We start from the raw sequence: 21,376 nt of genomic DNA, 5'->3' as shown, positions 1-21,376 counted from the left end.
CGGCGTTCTCTCCTCCTCGCTTTGCTGTTGGGCCCACATGTCATCTGCTCTTTCCATTTTCGTTCACTTCACGGTGGGCCCCACCAAGCCTGGTTCATCTTCTTCTAGCGGATCCTTCTGTTCGCTGCTTGTTCGCAGATTGACGCTCTACGCCTCTACCGATCTGCTTGGCCATGCCGTTGTCCCCTTCGTTCTGGCTTCCATGCCTCTTGCCGCCTCGCCTCCTTGGGCCTGCACCACACCATAGCCGCTGCACGCGCCAACAGTCGCGCCATCGCCGCTCGACAGTTTCCTTTCGTGTTCATTAATGGAGATTCTGATGTCCGTTACTATTTTCCATCACACGACGCTTCAATTAGTAATTCAATTCGTGATTAATTCGGCACTAATACTCCTCTCCTCCCCCACTAACCGCTCGGCTGTTCCTCTCCCCTCTCCACTTGCCCGGCTGTTTTCTCCACCATGTCTCCATTAATGTCGTCTGCTTCCCCTTCCTGGCGTCGCCCCGGCTCTCCTCATCACGCCTATAAATTCACAGCCGCAGTCCATGCTAAGCCCTTCCGTCGCCCTTGCTCACTCGTTCTCACATGCCCACACTCTCTCCCACGTCGTGCTGCTGCGCCTCCGCGGGATTGCTTCTCTTCGCGCATTCGCCAACTATGTTGCACCGACACTGCTCTGCTCCCGCGACATCGCTTGCTGTTTGCCATCGCCGGAGCGGCTGCCTGCTCTGTGCTCCGCCACCGCGACGACGCCAAACGCTCGACCCCAACTGATGTGATGAGGCCATCCGTGCTGGTTTCCAACAAACCAGAGAAGCCGAAGCTGACCGTCATCGTCTCATCTCGCCAGAATTCGTCGATGCCCCTACTTAGCCTCGTCATGCTGAAGAATCGGCGTCGTGCAGTCACATTGATCCCTGCGTTTCTTCCGTATTTAGACACCACGATAATATATTTTCTATCCACGATCCGAAGGTACCAGAAAGGTCGGATTTATTTTCACATCTACAGTTAAACATATTTTAGTTCTATGATATTTTCAGTTTGTAAAAAAAAAAGATTAATTAGAGTTCAAACAATTGGGTTCTTGTGTTGCTAGTTTTGTAAGTAGCACTTACAACAAATTACATACTTTTTTGTAATTTTAATTATGTTGGTTATAATTGATCTACGTACGGTTTTCTAAATAAGAAATTAAAAAGAATTATAGCCTTTATGTTCTTGTAACCAAAAATAAAAGATGGATATTTATAATAACATCTTTATATAAAATGCAAATTTATCAGCTACCCTTCTAGTATACCTTTATTTATGTAGATCCATGTTATAATTTACTATAAAATATACATTTAGAACCCAAATAAATTAGAAATGGTTTTGTTAGTTTCATAATTATGTGATAAGCATTTTAATTAGTATTTCCAACAGTTCACTCATTTACACGTTTAAATTTAAATTATGATTGTTATACTCGATTTATGTGTAGTTTTCAAATTATGAAGTTGAAAAGAATTGTAGTTCACCTTTTTAAATCATACTAGATAAATATTTATATAATTAGATTTAGATTTAGGTTTCATATTAAATATGTGTATGCTAGATAGGGATCTCTAATAATAATAATATAGCTTAATAAAGTGTCCCTGCTTTTGTAAACTAAAATGATACAATGTCAAACAGTTTTCTTATTAAAAATAAGATCATTTGTTTCTAAATTAAAATAACTTGTTTTGTAGGCATGATTAATTCGTCCATCAAATTGAGCCCATATTATTTATATACATCACTTAGTTTTTACTAAAGAATAAAATAATGAAATTAGTGATCATGTTCTTTAATAATAATTAAAATGTTAGTTTACATATTGTTTTGCATATAGTTTTCTTAATATAGAATATAGGTCATGCACTTTCTAATAAAAATAAGAGATAGTCATTTGTCCATTATCTTTTGCATAAAAGTTCACTTAAGGCATATATCATAGCTCTTCATAAATAGGTGTTCAACAATATGATCATTTCACATAAAATTTGTTTAAGGTGTTTATTAACTTTTCATAAAATTAATGTTTTATAAAGTGTTTATAACCTTATGAACCCTTACACTTAGATATACTACATATGGCTTTTATTAAAGATTAAAATGGTAGACCTAATATTTGTATATTTATAATTAAGATATTTTCATGCTAAGGCATTGTGTTATAAAATATAAAACCAAACCTTTTTAAAAAAGAACGTCTTTTGATATAGCCTTTGCTTGTGTTATTGAAGCAAAAACGAACTTTTATTACGTTTTCTTTTAGCTTATTTTATGATGAATGTTGTATGTTATTGAGTGGTGTTTGTTTCTTCTTGTTTGTTTGTGTGATATTCAGTGGTTGATCTAGTAGTTGAGAATCAAGTTCTATTCCATGGAAGAATCTCAAGTTTTCTATAAGCAAGGCAAGTGGACTTCTCCCTCTGCATACTCTGTTTGATCCCAAACAATACATATAATAAAGTTTACATTTCGATATGTGCATAATTTGATGGGTTACCTTTTCAAATACACCTAACCTTTCCAACCTCATTCCTTGATTAAACCTGGGTATTGTACTTTACTTTAGTAGCTATGCTATTGCTACAACTTTAAATTTATGCAGTCACTCTTGTTTATGATATTAATGTTCCAAATGGTAAGTTTACATTATTGTTGTCAATCCGATGATTAAACAAGATCATATGACTTAATTGGAACATGGTGTGACCACCTAGGAAAACAGTGCTACCATGAGGGTGGTATGGGACGCCCTTGGCTAAATAACTAGGGAAGTCTTATGTTGGGTGCTGGTCTTGGTCGACCGGAACGGGGGCATCTGCCAAGCGCTTATATTTCCAGCTCAGGCAGATTGGATACGGGCTTAGTTCCCAAGCTTTACCCTGTAGTCTGGACTATAAGTTAGGTTACGTCAGATGTGCTCTATGCAGTTTGACCATTTCCAACATATGCATAGTGAGGACTCTAGGGAAAAGCCTCGTAGTGAGACCCTAGCCAGTCACCTCGGAAGTGAATACGGGACTTGCAAACTTGGGCTAGAAGGGAATCGCGACTCATGGGTAAAGATGCGCCACCTCTGTAGAGTGTAAAACTGATATATCAGTCGTGCTCACGGTTACGAGCAGCCTGGACGCTCACATGATAATCAAACTTGTAGATGAAAATAAATCTTGATCGATTTTGTTTAAGCGATATGCTTAAGTGGTTCGCTCAAGTGGTTGAGCTTCATGTTGATGATATTTTGGTTCAAGTGGTTCTAAGCTTTATGCTATGAATATTGCTGATGCTTAATATGGGTTTGGTATATACTTATACTTAGTAATCAGGTGTTGATAATAAAATGTTGACCACCTAAAATGTTAACTGCATTAAACTTTAGCCTTACCTTGTTACCTTGCATTTTCACCCCACTTGCTAAGCCCCAACCATAAGTGAGCTCACCCTTGCTTAATTTTGATTAGAAGTTTGCAGATGAAGATATGATGGTGAACTCGATGGATGCTAGTCTAGTGATTCCCCCGGTCATCTTCCTGTGGAAGGATGTCCATGTTTCGCTATACTTTGATGAATAAAGGTTAAGACATTATGTCTGTTCGAAGTGTAATATGTTAATATAATCTTTATTTACGCTTTTATGCATTGTTATTTTGATATATTACACTTGTGACGTCAACATATGTGTGGAAATAGATCCTGGCACACATATGCTATTCATTCGGTTTTGCCCTTTAAAACCGGTGTGACAGGTTGCCTCATAGCTCATAAGGAATTGCTTCGGATCAGAATGCCCATCATACATGGGAAGCTGCGATGGCTTATAGGATGGTGGCTATGGGGTAGCCCATCATCAAAAGCAAAGTTACCATGAGGAAAATCATCATACCATTCGCATCATTGATTGGACTTTCTTGACGAAGCTCTCTCTGTTGTGGCCTTCATCCTTGGTCCTCTTGCGTGATATGACACATTTTTTTGGCAGCTTCGTCAATCTTCTTCAGAAGTTCAGTTAACCCAAGCATTTTCTCTCTCTTTCTCTGCACTAGCTGGTGTATGGCCTCTAAGTCTATGATCTCTTGGTCTAGCTCCTGCTCCTGTGGTGTTGGGCTGGTGGCCTTCCTTTTCTAGTTTTGGGCTTCTCTCAGAGAGATCCCCTCTTGGTTGATGTCCAGCGGCCAAAGGGCAGCCCCTGGCGCTATTGCCTTCTTCGGCGGCATGACGAAGGTGGTTGCTCGAGCTGTTGCCGATAGTGGTCGTTTGAGTTCACCTGAGGTGGGCGCCAATGTTGTTCACTTGTTCTCAAATGTTGTGAATCAAGAACAAGGCAACACAATTGTTAAAGATTAAGGACCTTCGTCCTCTGAAGCATTAGCTCCTTTTGGATATTATGATCTTCAGACGAACGTCATGAAGGGCACACCTTCATCATTTGTGAGAATAAGAATCCATAGAGACAATATATGTAATCCATTTATTCATTCATATATGCATTTAATGATATACATATGAACATTGACATAACTTATATTACATTAATACCTTTGGCTTGTTTGAAGGTGTTGACGCGAGAGCAATTACAATCCAGCGTGAACAGTACGGTGGTACTGTACACCTATTTGTAGGCACGGGACGTAGCCCGGGTAAAAATACATTTATGACCTTAATACTTGTTCATAACTATAGCCTAAATCACTAGGGATTAGCTAGTCTTTTCCTCCCCGGCTCGGCATTATGCTTGATCTTCATCACTGCTTTAATCCGAAGCTATTACTCTTTGATCATAACTTTAGCGTTCATTGTTATCATTCTCGGGCTATACCTTCGTATTGAAGACCTTCGATAGAGGAGAAAACTTCCATCATGAATCGAAGCTCCCTGTAATAATCAATATTATGCTAGAATAAAATGGTTAGTCATGTTTTTGAGGACCTTCGGAAGAGGAAGGCCCCCAACAGCGAAGTAATAATTATTCCTTAGCGCCATAAAGCTGACTGTGAGACACCACCTAGACTTGCTCGTACTCCTCGTAGTAGCCCTCCTCCTGGGATACCTGCTCTTCACCTATGGGGGGTTTATATATCGCAAGGGTGAGCTCACAAAAGATCATAGCCTAAGAAGTTGTGGGGAATAATGTGCATGAACTCACCAAAGGTGGGAGCTCATGTGAAGTGTATGGCTGAGCAACAAATAATGGTTACAAATGAGCATTGCTTTTAATCAGTTAGTCAAATTTTATTAGCAGTTACTAAATGTAAGTGGATACCAGCCCAAAGTAATAGTAGATCAAAATTAATAATAAAACCACAATGCGATGCAGATGACAAATTGAGTTTAATTTCATAAGTTAGTCATGCGAGAGTCCTGAGCTGCTCATGACCGTGAGCATGGCTAGTATACCAGTTTTACACTTTGCAGAGGTTGTACCCTTTACCCACAAGTCATGCTACCCATTTGCCAAGGGGTCTAGAAGTCCCATTCATCTCTACCGAGGAGACGAGGCAGGGTAACACTACGAGGCCTTTACAAAGTTCCACTAGCTTCAAAAAACCCGCTACGGTTTCTGAGGAGAGCGATATAGAAATCCCTCGTTTGAAAATCCATCACAGCACAATCAACCCGAGAACCTCCCTACACTGACAACTCCCCTACCGCCCTTGCCCCTTTCAGGTAAGGTAGACCTCCACTAGCTTTCCTAGTTAGTCAGCCAAGGCCGTCCCATTCCACCCTTGTGGTGGCACGTTTATCTCAAGTTAAGCTCCATGTTCCAATTAACACTATAGTCTTATCATGAACAGAATAGAACAACAATAATAAAGCATGATCATGAATAATAATTATCTTAACACCCAAAACCACATATAGCAATAGCAGAGACTACCCAAAAAGTTCAGTGGTAAATAAGGTGTAAAATGACCAAACTAGGGTGACCTATTGGGTCCCATCAAAATTAAGCCTAAGCATGCCAAAGTGATTATAGAGAACATTATTGGGTAAATAGAAGTGGTCAAGGGCACAACTTGCCTTAAACAAGCTCCTGCTCAGTATTTTCCACCTGCTGAGCACCTGGGTCCTCGGTTGCTTGCTCGTCTACTCGCAACAATAGAAACAAACATGGTATAGGAGAAATTAACATCACACCAAACATCAGAACAGAATGCATTATAATATTCTACACATCGTAACGAGACCACGGGTTTGAGAACCACCAAATTCGGAGTTACGGTTAACTAGTTACGATTTTCCGAAGGTTTTAGGTGTTAGATGTAAAACAATTCAAGTGTATAATTGTAACCTATATTTCATAACAAAATAAAGTTTCCAGGTGATAACAATAATATTATGAATTTAATGCAACTGGAATGGATAAAAAGGAGTTAAAATAAATTAGTTATGAATTGAACAAGTTTCTGGAATTATTTCCCTACTAAAAATCATTTTGTGGCTTATTTTATTATTCCTAGTATTTTATTTGGACTGCAGACATAAATACCAAATACTATGGTGGCGTTTGGTTGAGCGTTTGTAACGGTAACATTAATGTAATTAAATAAGAGTGGTATCTATTACCATGGAAATGAAGAGCGCCAATTGTTTAGATAAAGCTGGTAACGTTTTCCATTCCCTTTATGCTGTTTGGATGGTCCTGTAGGTAATGAAGCCTAACAGCCACACATAAGCCTAGCAGCCGCTAAGAAATACTGATTTTACTTCAAAATTATGAACTGTCGTAGCAAACTAAATGGCACACAGAAATACTGATTTTATTTTCAGCTTTGCGCTAGCACAAATAACATGTTCTAAACAACAACTTTATACTAGTTATTTTCACAAACAGTTGACAGCACAGACAACCAATAAAGCTAGCAGCTTTATATGTCTTGCTGAACAGCAAATAAAGCTAGCAAATATAATAGGTTTCAAACAACGGGTTATTTTCACACACAGTTAACAACACAGACAGTCAATAAAGCTAGTCTTAGAAATTCATAATTTTCATGATCTAGAAATGTCTTAGGATTTCAAACGTCTTCAAAATTCAACTTCCAGAAGTTTATATGCCGATCACTCTTCACCAAATGCTCCTAACATTCTTCATTGATAATTTGACAAGTCACTTCCTTTGAGCTTCATCTGAAGAAAGGATATAGGTCTATAAACATGAGTACATACAAGATCAACTAGTATAAGAGATTAATTCTGAAATTCAACTAGTTATTACCTGCAATCATGTTCAGGATGAATTCTCTCCTAAGAGTCTCAGGAAGCGCGAAAAGCATCATCGTCTGATTAGGGACCTTCACAAAAACAGCAACGGCTTTGAGCAGTTCACTACCCCCAAAACCAAGTCTAGTCAACTCAACAACAGACTTCTCTTGTAACTCTTGCATTTGATCCTTTTTTGCTTCCATCTCCATCACTTCTGCCATCCTTCCAAAGTGTTGTGATGCTTTGTTAAGATTACCACGAATTCCACTTGCTAGATCCAAGAATGGGTCACTTGACATATTATCTTTGTGTTTCTTCCTTCTTTTGCTGCTCGATGAAGTTGAATGATCTGAGTTCCTATTATCCATAGACCGTTGTGGTGTATCCATAGAAACCATATCCTCTTCCACTACTGGACAATCTTCTCCCATAGCTATTTCATTCTCCATGTTAGTTACAGCTGTAAGGAAAATGGACCCTGGGCCATTTGGCTAAATGAGTTTTGGTGTTTGATGATTAACACAACCTGTGAACTAATGTGTTTGCTAGTGTTTATGTTTATAGTTCATAGGATGCGAAGAGGATTGGACTAAGACACTGAGGATGCAACACCTCAAATGAGGACATAAAAAGAGCTTAGAAGTCCAAGACTCAAGACCAACGGAGCCCAAGAACAAAATACAGAAGACCAAGAAGATGGGCAGTCAGCTGGCGCACCGGTGGCACATAGTTGGCTCACTGGTGGCACACAGTTGGCTCACCGGTGGCACACAGTTGGCTCACCGGTGGCACATAGTTGGCGCACCGGTGGCACACAGTTGGCTCACCGGTGGCACACAGTTGGCACATAGGACAGCCAACAGAGTTTTCTGAGATGAGGCACCGGACTGTCCGGTGTGCACCGAACAGTCACTATTCACTGTCCGGTGCACGTAACGGCTAGCTATCAAAACTAGTCGTTGGCTGCACACCGTTGGCACACAGTTGGCTCACCGGTGGCACACAGTTGGCTCACCGGTGGCACACAGTTGGCTCACCGTTGGCACACTGTTGGTGCACCGGACTGTCCGGTGTGTCAGAACTAGCCGTTGGCTGCACACCGTTGGCACACAGTTGGCTCACCGGTGGCACACAGTTGGCGCATCGTTGGCACACAGTTGGCGCACCGTTGGCTGACAGGACTGTCCGGTGTGCCACCCTTGCAGCAGCCTGCTTTTCAACGGCTAGTTGAGTTGGGGCCTATATATACTTCACCCAATCAGCCATTTGAAGGTGTGGGACCCCAAGCAACATACCAAGGCATATTGTAGACATTTCCAAGTGCTCAAACACCCAAGTGCTTAATAGAATCACTCGGTGATTAGCGTAGGTGCTTTGCGAAGTGCTTAGGTTAGTTAGACCGCATTAGCGCCTGCTATAGGTGAATCCTAGTTTGTTGAGTGAGTTTAGACAAACCACATAACCCCTCGGCTCTTGTGTGGGCCATTGTAATTGTACCGAGTGGGGCGAGAGTCTTGCGAGACCGTGACAACCGCGTTTGTGTCACGGCCACCACCGTGTACCGGAGGGAACGAGGCCCGCGGCGTTTCAGCCGGAAGCTCGATAGTGGAGACGGCGGGGAGCGTCCGAGAGGAGCCGGAAGCGGAGCACCACTTGCGCGTGGAGAAGGCCCGCGGCTCTCTACGGAGTTACTCGACCGTGGTGCTTGGCCCTCGTGTGGGCTTCCCTTTGCGTAGGGGCACCAACGAGGATTAGTCGGGACCTTGCGTGGTTCCGGATACCTCGGTAAAAATACCGGCGTCATCCACAAGAGTTTGCTTCTCTACTTTGCTCTTTAAGTTTCCGCATTTATATTAAGCATTTAAGTTTCAATCTTGTATGCATACTTATTTAGTGTTGATTGAAACTTATCCATTGCGGTAGAGATAGCAACACTTAGACAAAACCTAGATTGCACTTTCTAGTTTGATTATTTGCATAGGTTTTGCTCTAGGGATTTATTTGTGGCCTAGTTTAGTAAAAGTTTTAGAAGTCCTAATTCACCGCCCCCTCTTAGGCATCACCCGTTTCCTACAAGTGGTATCAAAGCCCGGTTTGGCTCATTTGAAACGCTTTAGCTTCACCGCTAAAAGAGCCGACACTTTTTAGAGGAAGGGATGGATACCCATAGGCCACCACACTTCGACGGCACTAACTTCCCATATTATAGTGCTAGAATGGCTTGTTACCTAGAGGCCGTTAATCTAGGTGTTTGGTGAGTCACTCGTGACGGGATGAAACCCCCCAAGAATCCCGAGAAACCCACCACGAGTGAGGAAAAAGAAATTCATTTAAATGCTAGAGCAAAAAATTGCTTGTATGAATCTCTTAGCATGGATATTTTTAATCAAGTATTCACCTTGAAAACTGCTAATGAGATTTGGCTAAAATTGCATGAGCTCCATGACGGCACATCAAATGTCCGTGAGCAAAAACATTGCCTAGTCTTAAATGAGTATAATTCCTTTGCTATGAGAGATGATGAGCTTGTTAGAGATATGTATTCTCGTTTAAATCTAATCATCAATGAGCTCAACTCTATTGGCATAAATAAGCTAGGTGATGTGGACATTGTAAGGAAGATTATCTCCCTGCTACCGCAATGAAGATATGGGAGCATCATCACCATCCTTCACAACATGGAGGACTTGAGTACTATGACCCCGACCATTGTGATTGGGAAAATCACGGCTTTTGAGATGTCACGAAAAATGTGTCGGGGAGAGGAGCCAACTTCCTCAAGGCCATTTGCCTTTGCATGTGATGAAAGGAAGGGTAAAAAGAAGGCTCCCACTCCAAGTTCCTCAAGTGAAGAAGAGGAAGAAGAAGAAAGTGATGATGATGAAGATAATCAACCATGCACATCATCCTCCGAGGACGAAGAAACAATCCGACGTGTCGGAAAGGTAATGGGGATGATCCACAAGATTAATCTAATGGGTGTGCCCCTGCAGGTAGAAGATATTCTCTTTAACATTGACAGGAAAAAGCAAAGAAAGAGAGGATGCTTCGCATGTGGGGAGAAGGGCCACTTCAGGGACAACTGTCCAACTATGGCCAAACCCAAAAAGGAGAGGAGCAAAGGCAAGGCGCTAACAAGTGTTAGAACTTGGGATGACTCTTCAAGTGAAGATGAACCTCCAAGGACGCGCAGCCACCGGTCCTCATCACGCTCATCACGGTCATCACACAAATGCCTTATAGCAAGAGGTAACAAAAGTATTCCATCCTCTAGTGATGAAAGTAGTAGTGATGATGAAGGTGAGGGAAAGCCCTCCGTAGATGAGCTTGCGGAAGCCGTTGAATTTTTCCAGGATGTTTGCACTAAGCAAAAAGCTCAAATTAAAACCTTGAAAAATAAGTTGATTAGCTCCCAAAATGATTACAAAGGTTTGCTAGAAAAATTTGAAACTTTTGCAAACTTAAATAGTGAGCTGTCAACTAAAATTGAGCTATTAGAGTCTAGTGCTCCATCCACTGCTACCGATGATGGCCTTATTAAAAAGAATGAAAAACTTAAGGCTAAGTTAGCTAGCTCCCAAAATACAATTGAAAATTTGCTAGAGAAAATGGAAATTCTTAGCATACACAACAATGAGCTAACTACTAAGCTAGAAAACATTGGTAGCACCCCAGAAGTATCTTTGATTGAAATACCTGAAATTATTAAGAAAGATGCTTCTACTTCCTGCTTTGATTTAATTGATGATTCTAACCCCTGCAATCAAGTTCTTGTTAAGAATATTATTATAGAAACCTGTTCTGACGAGATTGCAAAGGAAAATGAGCAATTAAGGCAAGAAGTGGCTCGCCTCGGCAAGGCTTTGTATGACAAGAAAGGCAAAGTCAAACAAATCCGACCTCCACAGGATAACACCACTGTCGGAGTGAACAAGCCTATGGAGGGAGAAACCGTGATTTGTAGGCTATGCCACATGGAAGGTCATAAGTCTTTCCAATGCAAGGCAATGACCGGGGATAAGCAAAAGCAAAAGCTCAAGCAAAAGCCAACAAGCAAAATCTCCAACACCTACATCAACAAGGTGGACAAAAGGCTGCTACACCATATTTGATCAAGAAGAAAAAGAATGGAAAGGTGATAGAAATCAAGGCCAACAAAGGAAAGGGGGCCAAACACATCTGGGTGCCAAAGGAAATAATTTCAACCATGAAAAGCACCAAGAAGGTTTGGATCCCGAAAGGGAAGTGAGTGGACCGAAGGTCGTCGGGAAATTTGGAGACTTGGCAAAGTTGGGATGTATATCATGGGATACATCATATTGGATCAAGTTTAATTGCCAAGTGGGTTAGTGAAAATTTTGGACCCAAATTTCCCAGCCATGACTAAGGTAACTAGATTTATTGTATTTCTTATCTTTAGATATGCATATCTATCTACCTTGTATCTAGTTTACCTTTTATGCCTAGTATTTACTTTTGTTTTAAAATTATGCATACTAGGTAATCACATGGTAGGACTGCTTGTCTTTAATTCAAATACTTAAGCAAACCTACATGATTTAAAACGTTTATTTAAGCACGGCACATAGCTTCTCTATCACTCCATAGTAAATGATACATCAATTGATAACTTTGAATTCTACAAGTTGTATCATTTAACTTATATGTGCCAAAGTTCGGATTACAGATAATCTACCCTCTTGATATCAAATCAAAGTGCATGTCTCCTACAAGTATTCAAAACTTGTATGAACACCTTTAGGGGGAGATTACTCTATAATCTAATACTTTGAGACTAACACCTTTTCAAGTATATTTTTATGTGATAGTCTCATTGTAAGGAAAATGAAGTCCCCGGAGAATGACAACAAACTTCCACTGCAAAATCTCCAAGAACTTTTATGTCTCACAAGCCTGCCATTGGTTTTCAATTGGTCTGCCATTGACTTTCGATTGGTATCTTTGAGACTACATTAAGTATCATTTACATGTCTTCTCCAATATTTGATTAGACTATATTTCATATCTTATACTTCCCATGTTGCTATAAATGCATATACTATTAACTCATATTTTGTTACCTATGCATAAGGGAAGTTAGTCTATTCAATTTATGTCTTGCACCTCTATTTCTCACATGCTTTTTCCTAAGTAGAAGATCCCTGTCAGGGGGAGTTTTTCTTCGTCTCTAAAGGGGGAGAAAATTCTTTCTAAAGGAGAACTCTCATTTAGGGGGGGTAATCTTTTAGTGCTTCTATTGATATTAATGGATAATTCTTTAGAGAGTGCAAGTCTTATTTGCTTCCTATATGCTTTTAATGTCTTCCTTTTCGATGGTTGATGCCAAAGGGGGAGAAGTTGTAGGGACCAAAGCAATGAAAATGTTATCAAACACCAAACACCACCAAATTAAAAATTTGATCTTTCAAGTGTTTTTTGCATTTTGGTCTAAAATAGGAAGTAATTGAATTATGGAGTTAGGGGAGGCTTAAGTCCATAATATCACTAAGTGGGGATAAAACATGCATCCTAGCAAGTAGATTGCGTATTTTCATTCAAATGTTTGTTATATTTGCTTGCTTTGGTTGTGTTGTCATCAATCACCAAAAAGGGGGAGATTGTAAGGAAAATGGACCCCGGGCCATTTGGCTAAATGAGTTTTGGTGTTTGATGATTAACACAACCTGTGAACTAATGTGTTTGCTAGTGTTTATGTTTATAGTTCACAGGATCCGAAGAGGATTGGACTAAGACACTGAGGATGCAACACCTCAAATGAAGACATAAAAAGAGCTTAGAAGTCCAAGACTCAAGACCAACGGAGCCCAAGAACAAAATACAGAAAACCTAGAAGATGGGCTGTCAACTGGCGCACCGGTGGCACACAGTTGGCTCACTGGTGGCACACAGTTGGCTCACCGGTGGCACACAGTTGGCTCACCGATGGCACACAGTTGGCACACAGGACAGCCGACAGAGTTTTCTGAGAGGAGGCACCGTACTGTCCGGTGTGCACCGGACAGTCACTATTCACTGTCCGGTGCAGTAACGGCTAGCTATCAGAACTAGCCGTTGGCTGCACACCGTTGGCACATAGTTGGCTCACTGGTCGCACACAGTTGGCTCACCGTTGACACACTGTTGGTGCACCGGACTGTCCGGTGTGTCAGAACTAGCCGTTGGCACACAGTTGGCTCACCGGTGGCACACAGTTGGCGCACCGTTGGCACACAGTTGGCGCACCGTTGGCTGACAGGACTGTCCGGTGTGCCACCCTTGCAGCAGCCTGCTTTTCAACGGCTAGTTGAGTTGGGGCCTATATATACTTCACCCACTCAGCCATTTGAAGGTGTGGGAGCCCAAGCAACATACCAAGGCATATTGTAGACAATTCCAAGTGCTCAAACACCCAAGTGCTTAATAGAATCACTCGGTGATTAGCGTAGGTGCTTTGCGAAGTGCTTAAGTTAGTTAGACCGCATTAGCGCTTGCTATAGGTGAATCCTAGTTTGTTGAGTGAGTTTAGACAAACCACACAACCCCCTCGGCTCTTGTGTGGGCCATTGTAATTGTACCGAGTGGGGCGAGAGTCTTGCGAGACCGTGACAACCGCGTTTGTGTCACGGCCGCCACCGTGTACCGGAGGGAACGAGTCCCACGGCGTTTCAGCCGGAAGCTCGATAGTGGAGACGGCGGGGAGCGTCCGAGAGGAGCCGGAAGCGGAGCACCACTTGCGCGTGGAGAAGGCCCGCAGCTCTCTACGGAGTTACTCGACCGTGGTGCTTGGCCCTCGTGTGGGCTTCCCTTTGCGTAGGGGCACCAACGAGGATTAGTCGGGACCTTGCGTGGTTCCGGATACCTCGGTAAAAATACCGGCGTCATCCGCAAGAGTTTGCTTCTCTACTTTGCTCTTTAAGTTTCCGCATTTATATTAAGCATTTAAGTTTCAATCTTGTATGCATACTTATTTAGTGTAGATTGAAACTTAGCCATTGCGGTAGAGATAGCAACACTTAGACAAAACCTAGATTGCACTTTCTAGTTTGATTATTTGCATAGGTTTTGCTCTAGGGATTTATTTGTGGCCTAGTTTAGTAAAAGTTTTAGAAGTCCTAATTCACCCCCCCTCTTAGGCGTCACCCGTTTCCTACAACAGCCTCACCAAGCCCCTCGGCCCCTTCTCCAGTAGCTATGTCCTTGCCATATATAGCAGCCAAGGTATCAAAATGTGGAAATGCAATACCATAAAGTCCCTTTGCATCAGGATTATCCTACAAAGAAACAAACTTTTCATCAATAATACAGTAGACTAAATTGTGTATGAACCTGTGTAGTATATTCAGAAACCAAGGTAGGAGATATCGATGTTGTTACCTTACAATGGGCTTCATATTGTTGTTTCTCACATTGCACCATTTTTCTGTTGTCATCCCAATTAAAACCACTCTTAGCAAGCATGGCCTCAATAGCACCATACTTGGTCCTAAAATGCCTCACTCTAGACTCAATGTGTGGAATAGCACTGAGACCACACCCTGGTAGCCTTGCTTTGAGTTCATTTTCTAGAACAAAACAATACCCATTCTTAAAACCTCCCTCACTTTTCCACTTTGGATCTAAAGATATCTCATATAGTGATTTAATTAACTCCTCATCCTCATAATAAGTCCAGATCCTTTTGTTTTTCCCTCTTCCCCGAGCAACACTTGAGCTCTCTGATTGGTTCATGTCCTACAAGAAGTATTTATGAAAGTATAAGCAACATGCCAAAAATAATGAATAACATCAAAGACAAAAGGTACAAACCTTAGTTATTAGACCTAGCTCTATATCTATTATACATCCCCTGAGCAAGATTATTACGGAAATCAGTCCATTCATTAGATGTTGAGACACCTGTGATAAATTCTGGTTCACTGATTTCTCCATCCATAACTTCAAATGATGCATCCATAGCTGGCTCCTCATCATTTTCAAATGGGTCTCTAGACATATTTTGCAAAATTAAGTTGTGCAAGAGGGCACATGCCATTATAATTCGACTTTGAGTCTTGATTGGAAAAAACGATGGAGACCTTAAAATTCCCCACCGACCCTTGAGCCTTCCAAATGCCCTCTCAACAATATTCCTAGCTCTAGCATGGCACAAGTTGAAGTACTCCTCAGCACTATGTGGTGGGTTTTGAGTAGTGAAACCTCCTAGATGGTACCTCTGTCCTCGATATGGTGCTAAGAAACCATTTGCATTTGTGTAACCAGCATCAACAAGATAATAGCAACCTTAACATGGAAAAAAGAAAGTATAAGTTTAACACCAATAACTATGCCTAAATAATTGTTTTTTCAATATGAAGGGACATAACTCGCCTTGAGGGACACGTAATCCATCCGGCCTCGAGATGGCATCTCGAAGCACACGCCCGTCATGTGCAGAACCCTCCCAACCAGGTAAGACATATATAAACTGCATGTCGGTGCACAAACACCCAACACATTTGTCACAATTTCTCCTTTTCTTGACCTATATCTCCCCTTCAACTTAGTTGGGACAGTCACCTTTACATGTGTGCCATCCAATGCACCCAAGCAACTCTATTATAATCCAAATAACAAATAGTATTAATATTGTTCACCTATTACTAAAATCTATTAGATAGATTTCTATTAACAAGTTTGTTACCTTGAAGTGCTTCCATCTAAAGTCTATGCAGCCCTCAGGTATAGGTTCTGGTTTCTTAAGGAGCAATTGGTGAAGCTTCAATACTGCTAGGAGGCATGCATTGAAGTTTCTGCTCACTGTCTCACCACTCCTTAAGAAGAAACCCCCCATTGTTCTATTCTTGACATGATGAGCTAGTGTGTGTAAGAATGCCGCTACTATCTCTCCCAATGGTGTATTTCTTGTACCCCTCAAACCACCAATATCTCTAAGCATATCACACAATATATGAAATGTTCTCCTATCCATGCGAAGGTCATTTATACACTTAACATCGCTCTCACAGATTAGATGGTACATACGTTGTCTTCTAAGTTCTTTAATCTTTATCCTCCTTTCTATCTTCCAACACTTCCACTTATGTGATAGTACTAATAAAGCCAAGATATAATAGTACATAAGCATAATGGCAGATGTCACATTTCTAAATGTCAAATTTCTCTTCCGCGTTCATGTAGATAAAGGAAGACGGGCCATAGTGCTGTTCAAGGATAGTATAGAAAAATCATATTAGAAAAAACAAACTCAGTGCATATATAGTAGGTTCTTTGAGCACAATATATAAACAAGACAAGAAAATATATTGATGATGATGATCTCAATAAACAGATAGTAAATGAAGGGAATGCGTATATAGAATTTAGAGTGGAGTACAGATGGACTCACGTATGTGAAATATGGGAGACTTCATATGCTAAGATGATGATTCTAATGCACATCGTTGATGGCATGCATCACGAAGTGATGTTGTTGGAAAGAGATAAAAGAAAATACGAGCAGATGGAAGAAAGAATCGTAATGCTAAAGCAAATAGGCAGATCGAGAGGGAGATAGATTTTTTGGCTGGACACGAGCTGAGCTTGAAAAGACGTGTCTGTGTGGGAGCTCCGTTCTCCAACGGGCAGCGGGTCAGTGCACGAGAGCGACCTGTGGACGCCGGGTGGTAGAGGCCCCAGGCTGTTGTTCGCCAGCTGCAGCACGGCGAGCCGCGTTAGCTGCCCAAACTCTGGCCGGATGGTGCCAGTGATCCGGTTGCTGGTGAGCGACACCCACTCGAGACCGGTGCAGTTAAACAACTCGACGGGGATGTCGCCGCCTATGAAGTTTTGTTGAGGATCAGTGTGCGGAGGCCGTGGCATTGCCCGAGCTCCGCGGGATCCGGCCCTCTAGGCCGTTGAACCACATCAGGCCTTGTTCGGTTAATCCCGTTACCCATGGATTGGATGGGATTGTAAAAAATTAAGAAAGAGTTTGACTTGATTGGGATTTAAACCCACCCAATCTCACTCAATCCATGTGGATTGGGAGCTAACCGAACAAGCCCTCACCAGGCACAGGCACGAAAGCCGTCTGCCGGTCGCGAAACGACGAGGCGCTCGCCCGCCACCCCGAGCGACAGGCTACTGCGACTGCTAGGTGCCTTGGTTCGCATCCCGTCAGGTCACCACCCATAATGGAGGGAGAGGGAGAGAGGGAGAAAGGATAGAGCTACTGCGACTGCGAAGATCCACACCACCCATACTGCTACTGCGAAGATCCCATCAGGTCACCACCCATACTGCTACTGCGACTGCCAGATCCACACCACCCGACGGGATCCAGAGAGGGAGGGAGACAGGATCCAGAGAGGGAGGGAGAGGGAGAGGACGATACTCACCGGTGAGGGGCGACGGCCGATGCGGGGGAGGCGACGGCCGACGCGAGGGAGGCGGCGACGAGAAGGGAGGCAACGCGAGGAAAGCGTCGCGAAGGAAAGCGTCGGCGTCGCGAAGGGAGAGGAAAGTGTCGCGGATCGAGTGATATTGATTTACTGGGGAATTGAATAAATGATGTATTTGATTACATGGTATCTATTACAGACTACATCTAACCAAACAGTTGTATGGGTATCCCTTTACAGACGTAATTAGATCACGTTACATTTGGTGTAACCAAACGCCTCCTATAGGGTTTACTATAAAAATTCAAGGCACGGTTGTAATTACTTTACCCTAGCAGTGGTCGGCGGGTTGATTTCTATAAAGTCCAGTCGCTGGTACGCAAAAGCGCTCAGCCCAAGGGGTATCTAGCCACGCGAGCCATTCGATCTAGCACCTACGGTCCGAATTAGATCCGGTACACTTCAAACTAGTAAGTAACCTAGGCCGCCTGATCCGCATCCTACGGTTCAGATTTTAAACACCCACGACCACACGGATTCGTCCGATCAAGATCCAACCGCCAGTATAGACCCTGGCCAAACGGACACGCTACTTCTAATCTGGGCCCTCCATCAGTCGATCAATGCTATAGATCAAATAGACAGGTCCAAATACTATCCATCCGTTGGTGGAGCATCCAACGGCCAGGCGGACAACTCTCCAGTGCCTCCCTTCCCGGTCCGATCACACGCCGGCGGAGGCACCTAGCTCCACGGCAGCGCCATGGCTACGCCCCGTGCACACCGCCCCTGCCCCCAGCGAGCCAAAAAAAAAAATACCATGACCCTAGGACCAAGATGGCGAGCACAGGAGACAAGCGCAGGGGCGGATGACTCCGGCGGGGTCGCGACATCCCATCGCAGAGACCCAAGCTAAGCGACATTGTAGCTACTCCGATGGGTTTCTTTCTCCAGGCACAAAGGTACTAAATTGAACGAGACAGATGCACTTGATTGCGGTACCTTAGGTCAACACACGCCAACAGGCCCTCAGAATGGGAGATACGGTGCTAACGTCGAGGAGCGAGGGTGCTCCGCCCAGCGAGCTTCATCGGCGATTCCCCCCTTTTTCTAGGACGATTGCTTCGCTGCTCTCGAAACGGAGTTGGCGAGGCTGGCCTAGGATGAAGGAACGCAGGTGGGCGGCTCTTGGGGGCACTATATACTTGGCGATGGAGTCCCCTGCAATCACGCGGACGTTGGAGCTCAAGCGGTTACGACGACTTTTTCTCGACCAACCCAGCTAGCCAGGGGAAAGGGTCCCACCAATGGCGATGTCGCAGCAACGAGCACAACCGGATTTGGGCAAACGGTGGCTAGCATGAACAAATTCGGCCTAGATGCTTAGGGATTCCCCTTTTCTTTTTTTTGTTTCCAAATTCTAATTTTCATATTTATATATGAGTCAACATCTCAAATCTAAATGATCAATCAAAATTTTAGCATGAGATGCATACTCATTTTAATCACTAGTTGTTAAAATCAAAATAATTGTGTTATATGCATAGAAAGAGAAGGAAGGAGAGAAAATAATAATAATAATAATAATAATAATAATAATAATAATAATAATAATAATAATAATAATAATAATAATAATAATAATAATCGTATAGACTTTTAAAAGGTCTCATATTCATACATATTTATATCTACTCCAAAATTTGGGTATTCCAGAGGGAGGGTGGTCGAAGCCGCGCCACTCGGCATTCATCGCCAGCGCCTCCGGAATTGCTCGCCGTCGATGATAGTCCGCCGCGGACTGCATCCCTCCGCAGTCAGAGCACAACTCGACGCAAATGTTGATATGAATTCCCGCGTGTTCGTCGTATTCTATTGCTCGTGTAGCGTGCTTCGGCTTGGAAGTTGTGGCTTGATTATGGGATAACGCCACTCGCCGGCGTAAACTCCGCCAAAGTACGATTGGCGCCGCTGCAGAGCCTGGGTGGCGGAGGGGGAGGGAACGTTGGGGTCGCATGGACCGTCGATCAAGCGGCGCGTGGCTGGGATTAAAAGACGATGTACTGTCTCGCCTCATCGGCTACGGACCGTAGATATTCGATCTAGCGATCGGGATGGATCTCGGTACATTAAACCGGGACCGTTGGATTTGGATACAGTGGGATCGAGGGAATTGTACATCTAGACCGTTGATCTCGGGATCAAAGGACACCGGGGCGTACCGCTTCGGATGAGGGGCTAATCTAGGGCCGTTGATCCACGTATCCATGGTCTGAATCAGATCTCTGGTAGATTAAAATCATAGCCGGGTGATCTTAGATCCAACGACCAGTATTTCACTGTACCCCTTCGGCTAGGATGACTTACAAAAGAGCCCCTCGAGTTATAGTTTAACAACTCGCCGTCTAGATTAGTTCAAACGAAATTATGGCTAGGTCCTAAAATTTACAAAGTAGACCCTGGATTTCAAAGAAATAGTGGCCGCAGTCCATGAATTTCTAGATATGGATAAAATTAATTCAAATTTGATTTTTAATGCCAAAGTAATTCTAAAAACCTTATAAAATGCATAACTATTTCATTTTAACTCCTTTTTGACTCGTTCTAGTTGCGTTGACTTTGTAATAAAATTATCTAAGTGTTAATAGTACTCATTGTGGCATCTCACATACTTTTATAATTAGATATCTATTTAGCTTGTGTTTATTTGACTAACTTTTAGTAAAGATTAATTGGATCATAATTACTGTTTGACTAAAGTAAGATTTATAATCAAGTTGTGACCTGGAATATATCAGTTTCCACTATTTAATATATTCTAACATGAATTATAAGAATGTGGGATTCATATTTACTATTTAATCACCTACACTTTGGAAAATCATATCTTATTCATTTTAACTTCGATTTTAGTGGTTTTCGAACCTACGATCTCGTAGCAACACATAGATCATTATTATGCAATTTGTGCTCATGTTTGTTGTGATGTTAATTCTCCTATACCTTGTTTGTTTGTATTATTGCGAGTAAACGAGCAAGTGACCGAGGAAGCCGGTACTCAGCATGTGGAAAATACTAAGCAGGAGCTCGTTGAAGGCAAGTTGTGCCCTTGATCACTCTTCTTTACCCAATAATGTTCCAATTAATCACTAGGTATTCACATGCACTAGAGTTTGATTCTAGCTTGGTGAACTATCTATACCTCATTTGGAATTTCGCAAGATCAACTTGTGTATGTAGCATGCTATGGGAAATGGTGACGCCTAAGAGCGAGGTGAATTAGGACTTCTAAAAAACTTCTTTCTAAACTAAGCCACAAATAAATCCATAGAACAAAACTTATGTAAATAAGCAATCCAGAATGTGCAAACTAGGTTTTGTCTAAGTGTTGCTATCTCTACCACAAAACCTAAGTTTCAATCCTAAATATTCTAATTAGAAAGGAGAGATTGAAACTTAAGTACTTAATGTAAATGCGGAAGGTAAAAGAGCTAGTAGAGAAATCAAACTCTCATGGATGACACCGATATTTTTGCCGAGGTATCTGGAACCACACAAGGTTCCGACTAATCCTTGTTGGTGCCCCTACGAAAAGGTTAGCCCACGCGAGGGCCAAGCACCACGGTCAAGTAACTCCATAGAGAGCCACATGCCTTCTCCACTCGCAAGTGGTGCTCCCCTTCCGGCTCCTCTTGGACGCTCCCCGCCATCTCCACTATTGAGCTTTCGACCAAAATGTCGCGAGCCTCTTTC

The 21,376-nt window shown here is 42.5% G+C and overlaps 1 protein-coding gene across 1 annotated transcript; it reads right to left on the bottom strand.

Moving 5' to 3' along the window:
• Positions 1-7,246: 7,246 nt before the first annotated feature.
• LOC109940316 (uncharacterized) lies at positions 7,247-16,458 on the bottom strand. The gene is made up of 5 exons (XM_020539786.2): positions 15,925-16,458; positions 15,051-15,836; positions 14,619-14,975; positions 14,407-14,515; positions 7,247-7,722 (listed from the first exon to the last, which is right to left on the bottom strand). Exons 2-5 carry the CDS (start codon positions 15,213-15,215, stop codon positions 7,247-7,249), a joined length of 1,107 nt encoding a protein of 368 aa, XP_020395375.1. The 5' UTR covers positions 15,216-15,836; positions 15,925-16,458.
• Between the last annotated feature and the right edge of the window lie 4,918 nt (positions 16,459-21,376).

Source organism: Zea mays, chromosome 6, assembly GCF_902167145.1.
Source record: "Zea mays cultivar B73 chromosome 6, Zm-B73-REFERENCE-NAM-5.0, whole genome shotgun sequence".
NCBI lineage: Eukaryota > Viridiplantae > Streptophyta > Magnoliopsida > Poales > Poaceae > Zea > Zea mays.
The sequence above is the reverse complement of the archived record's forward strand: the minus strand, read 5'-3'. Positions and strand labels throughout refer to the sequence as shown.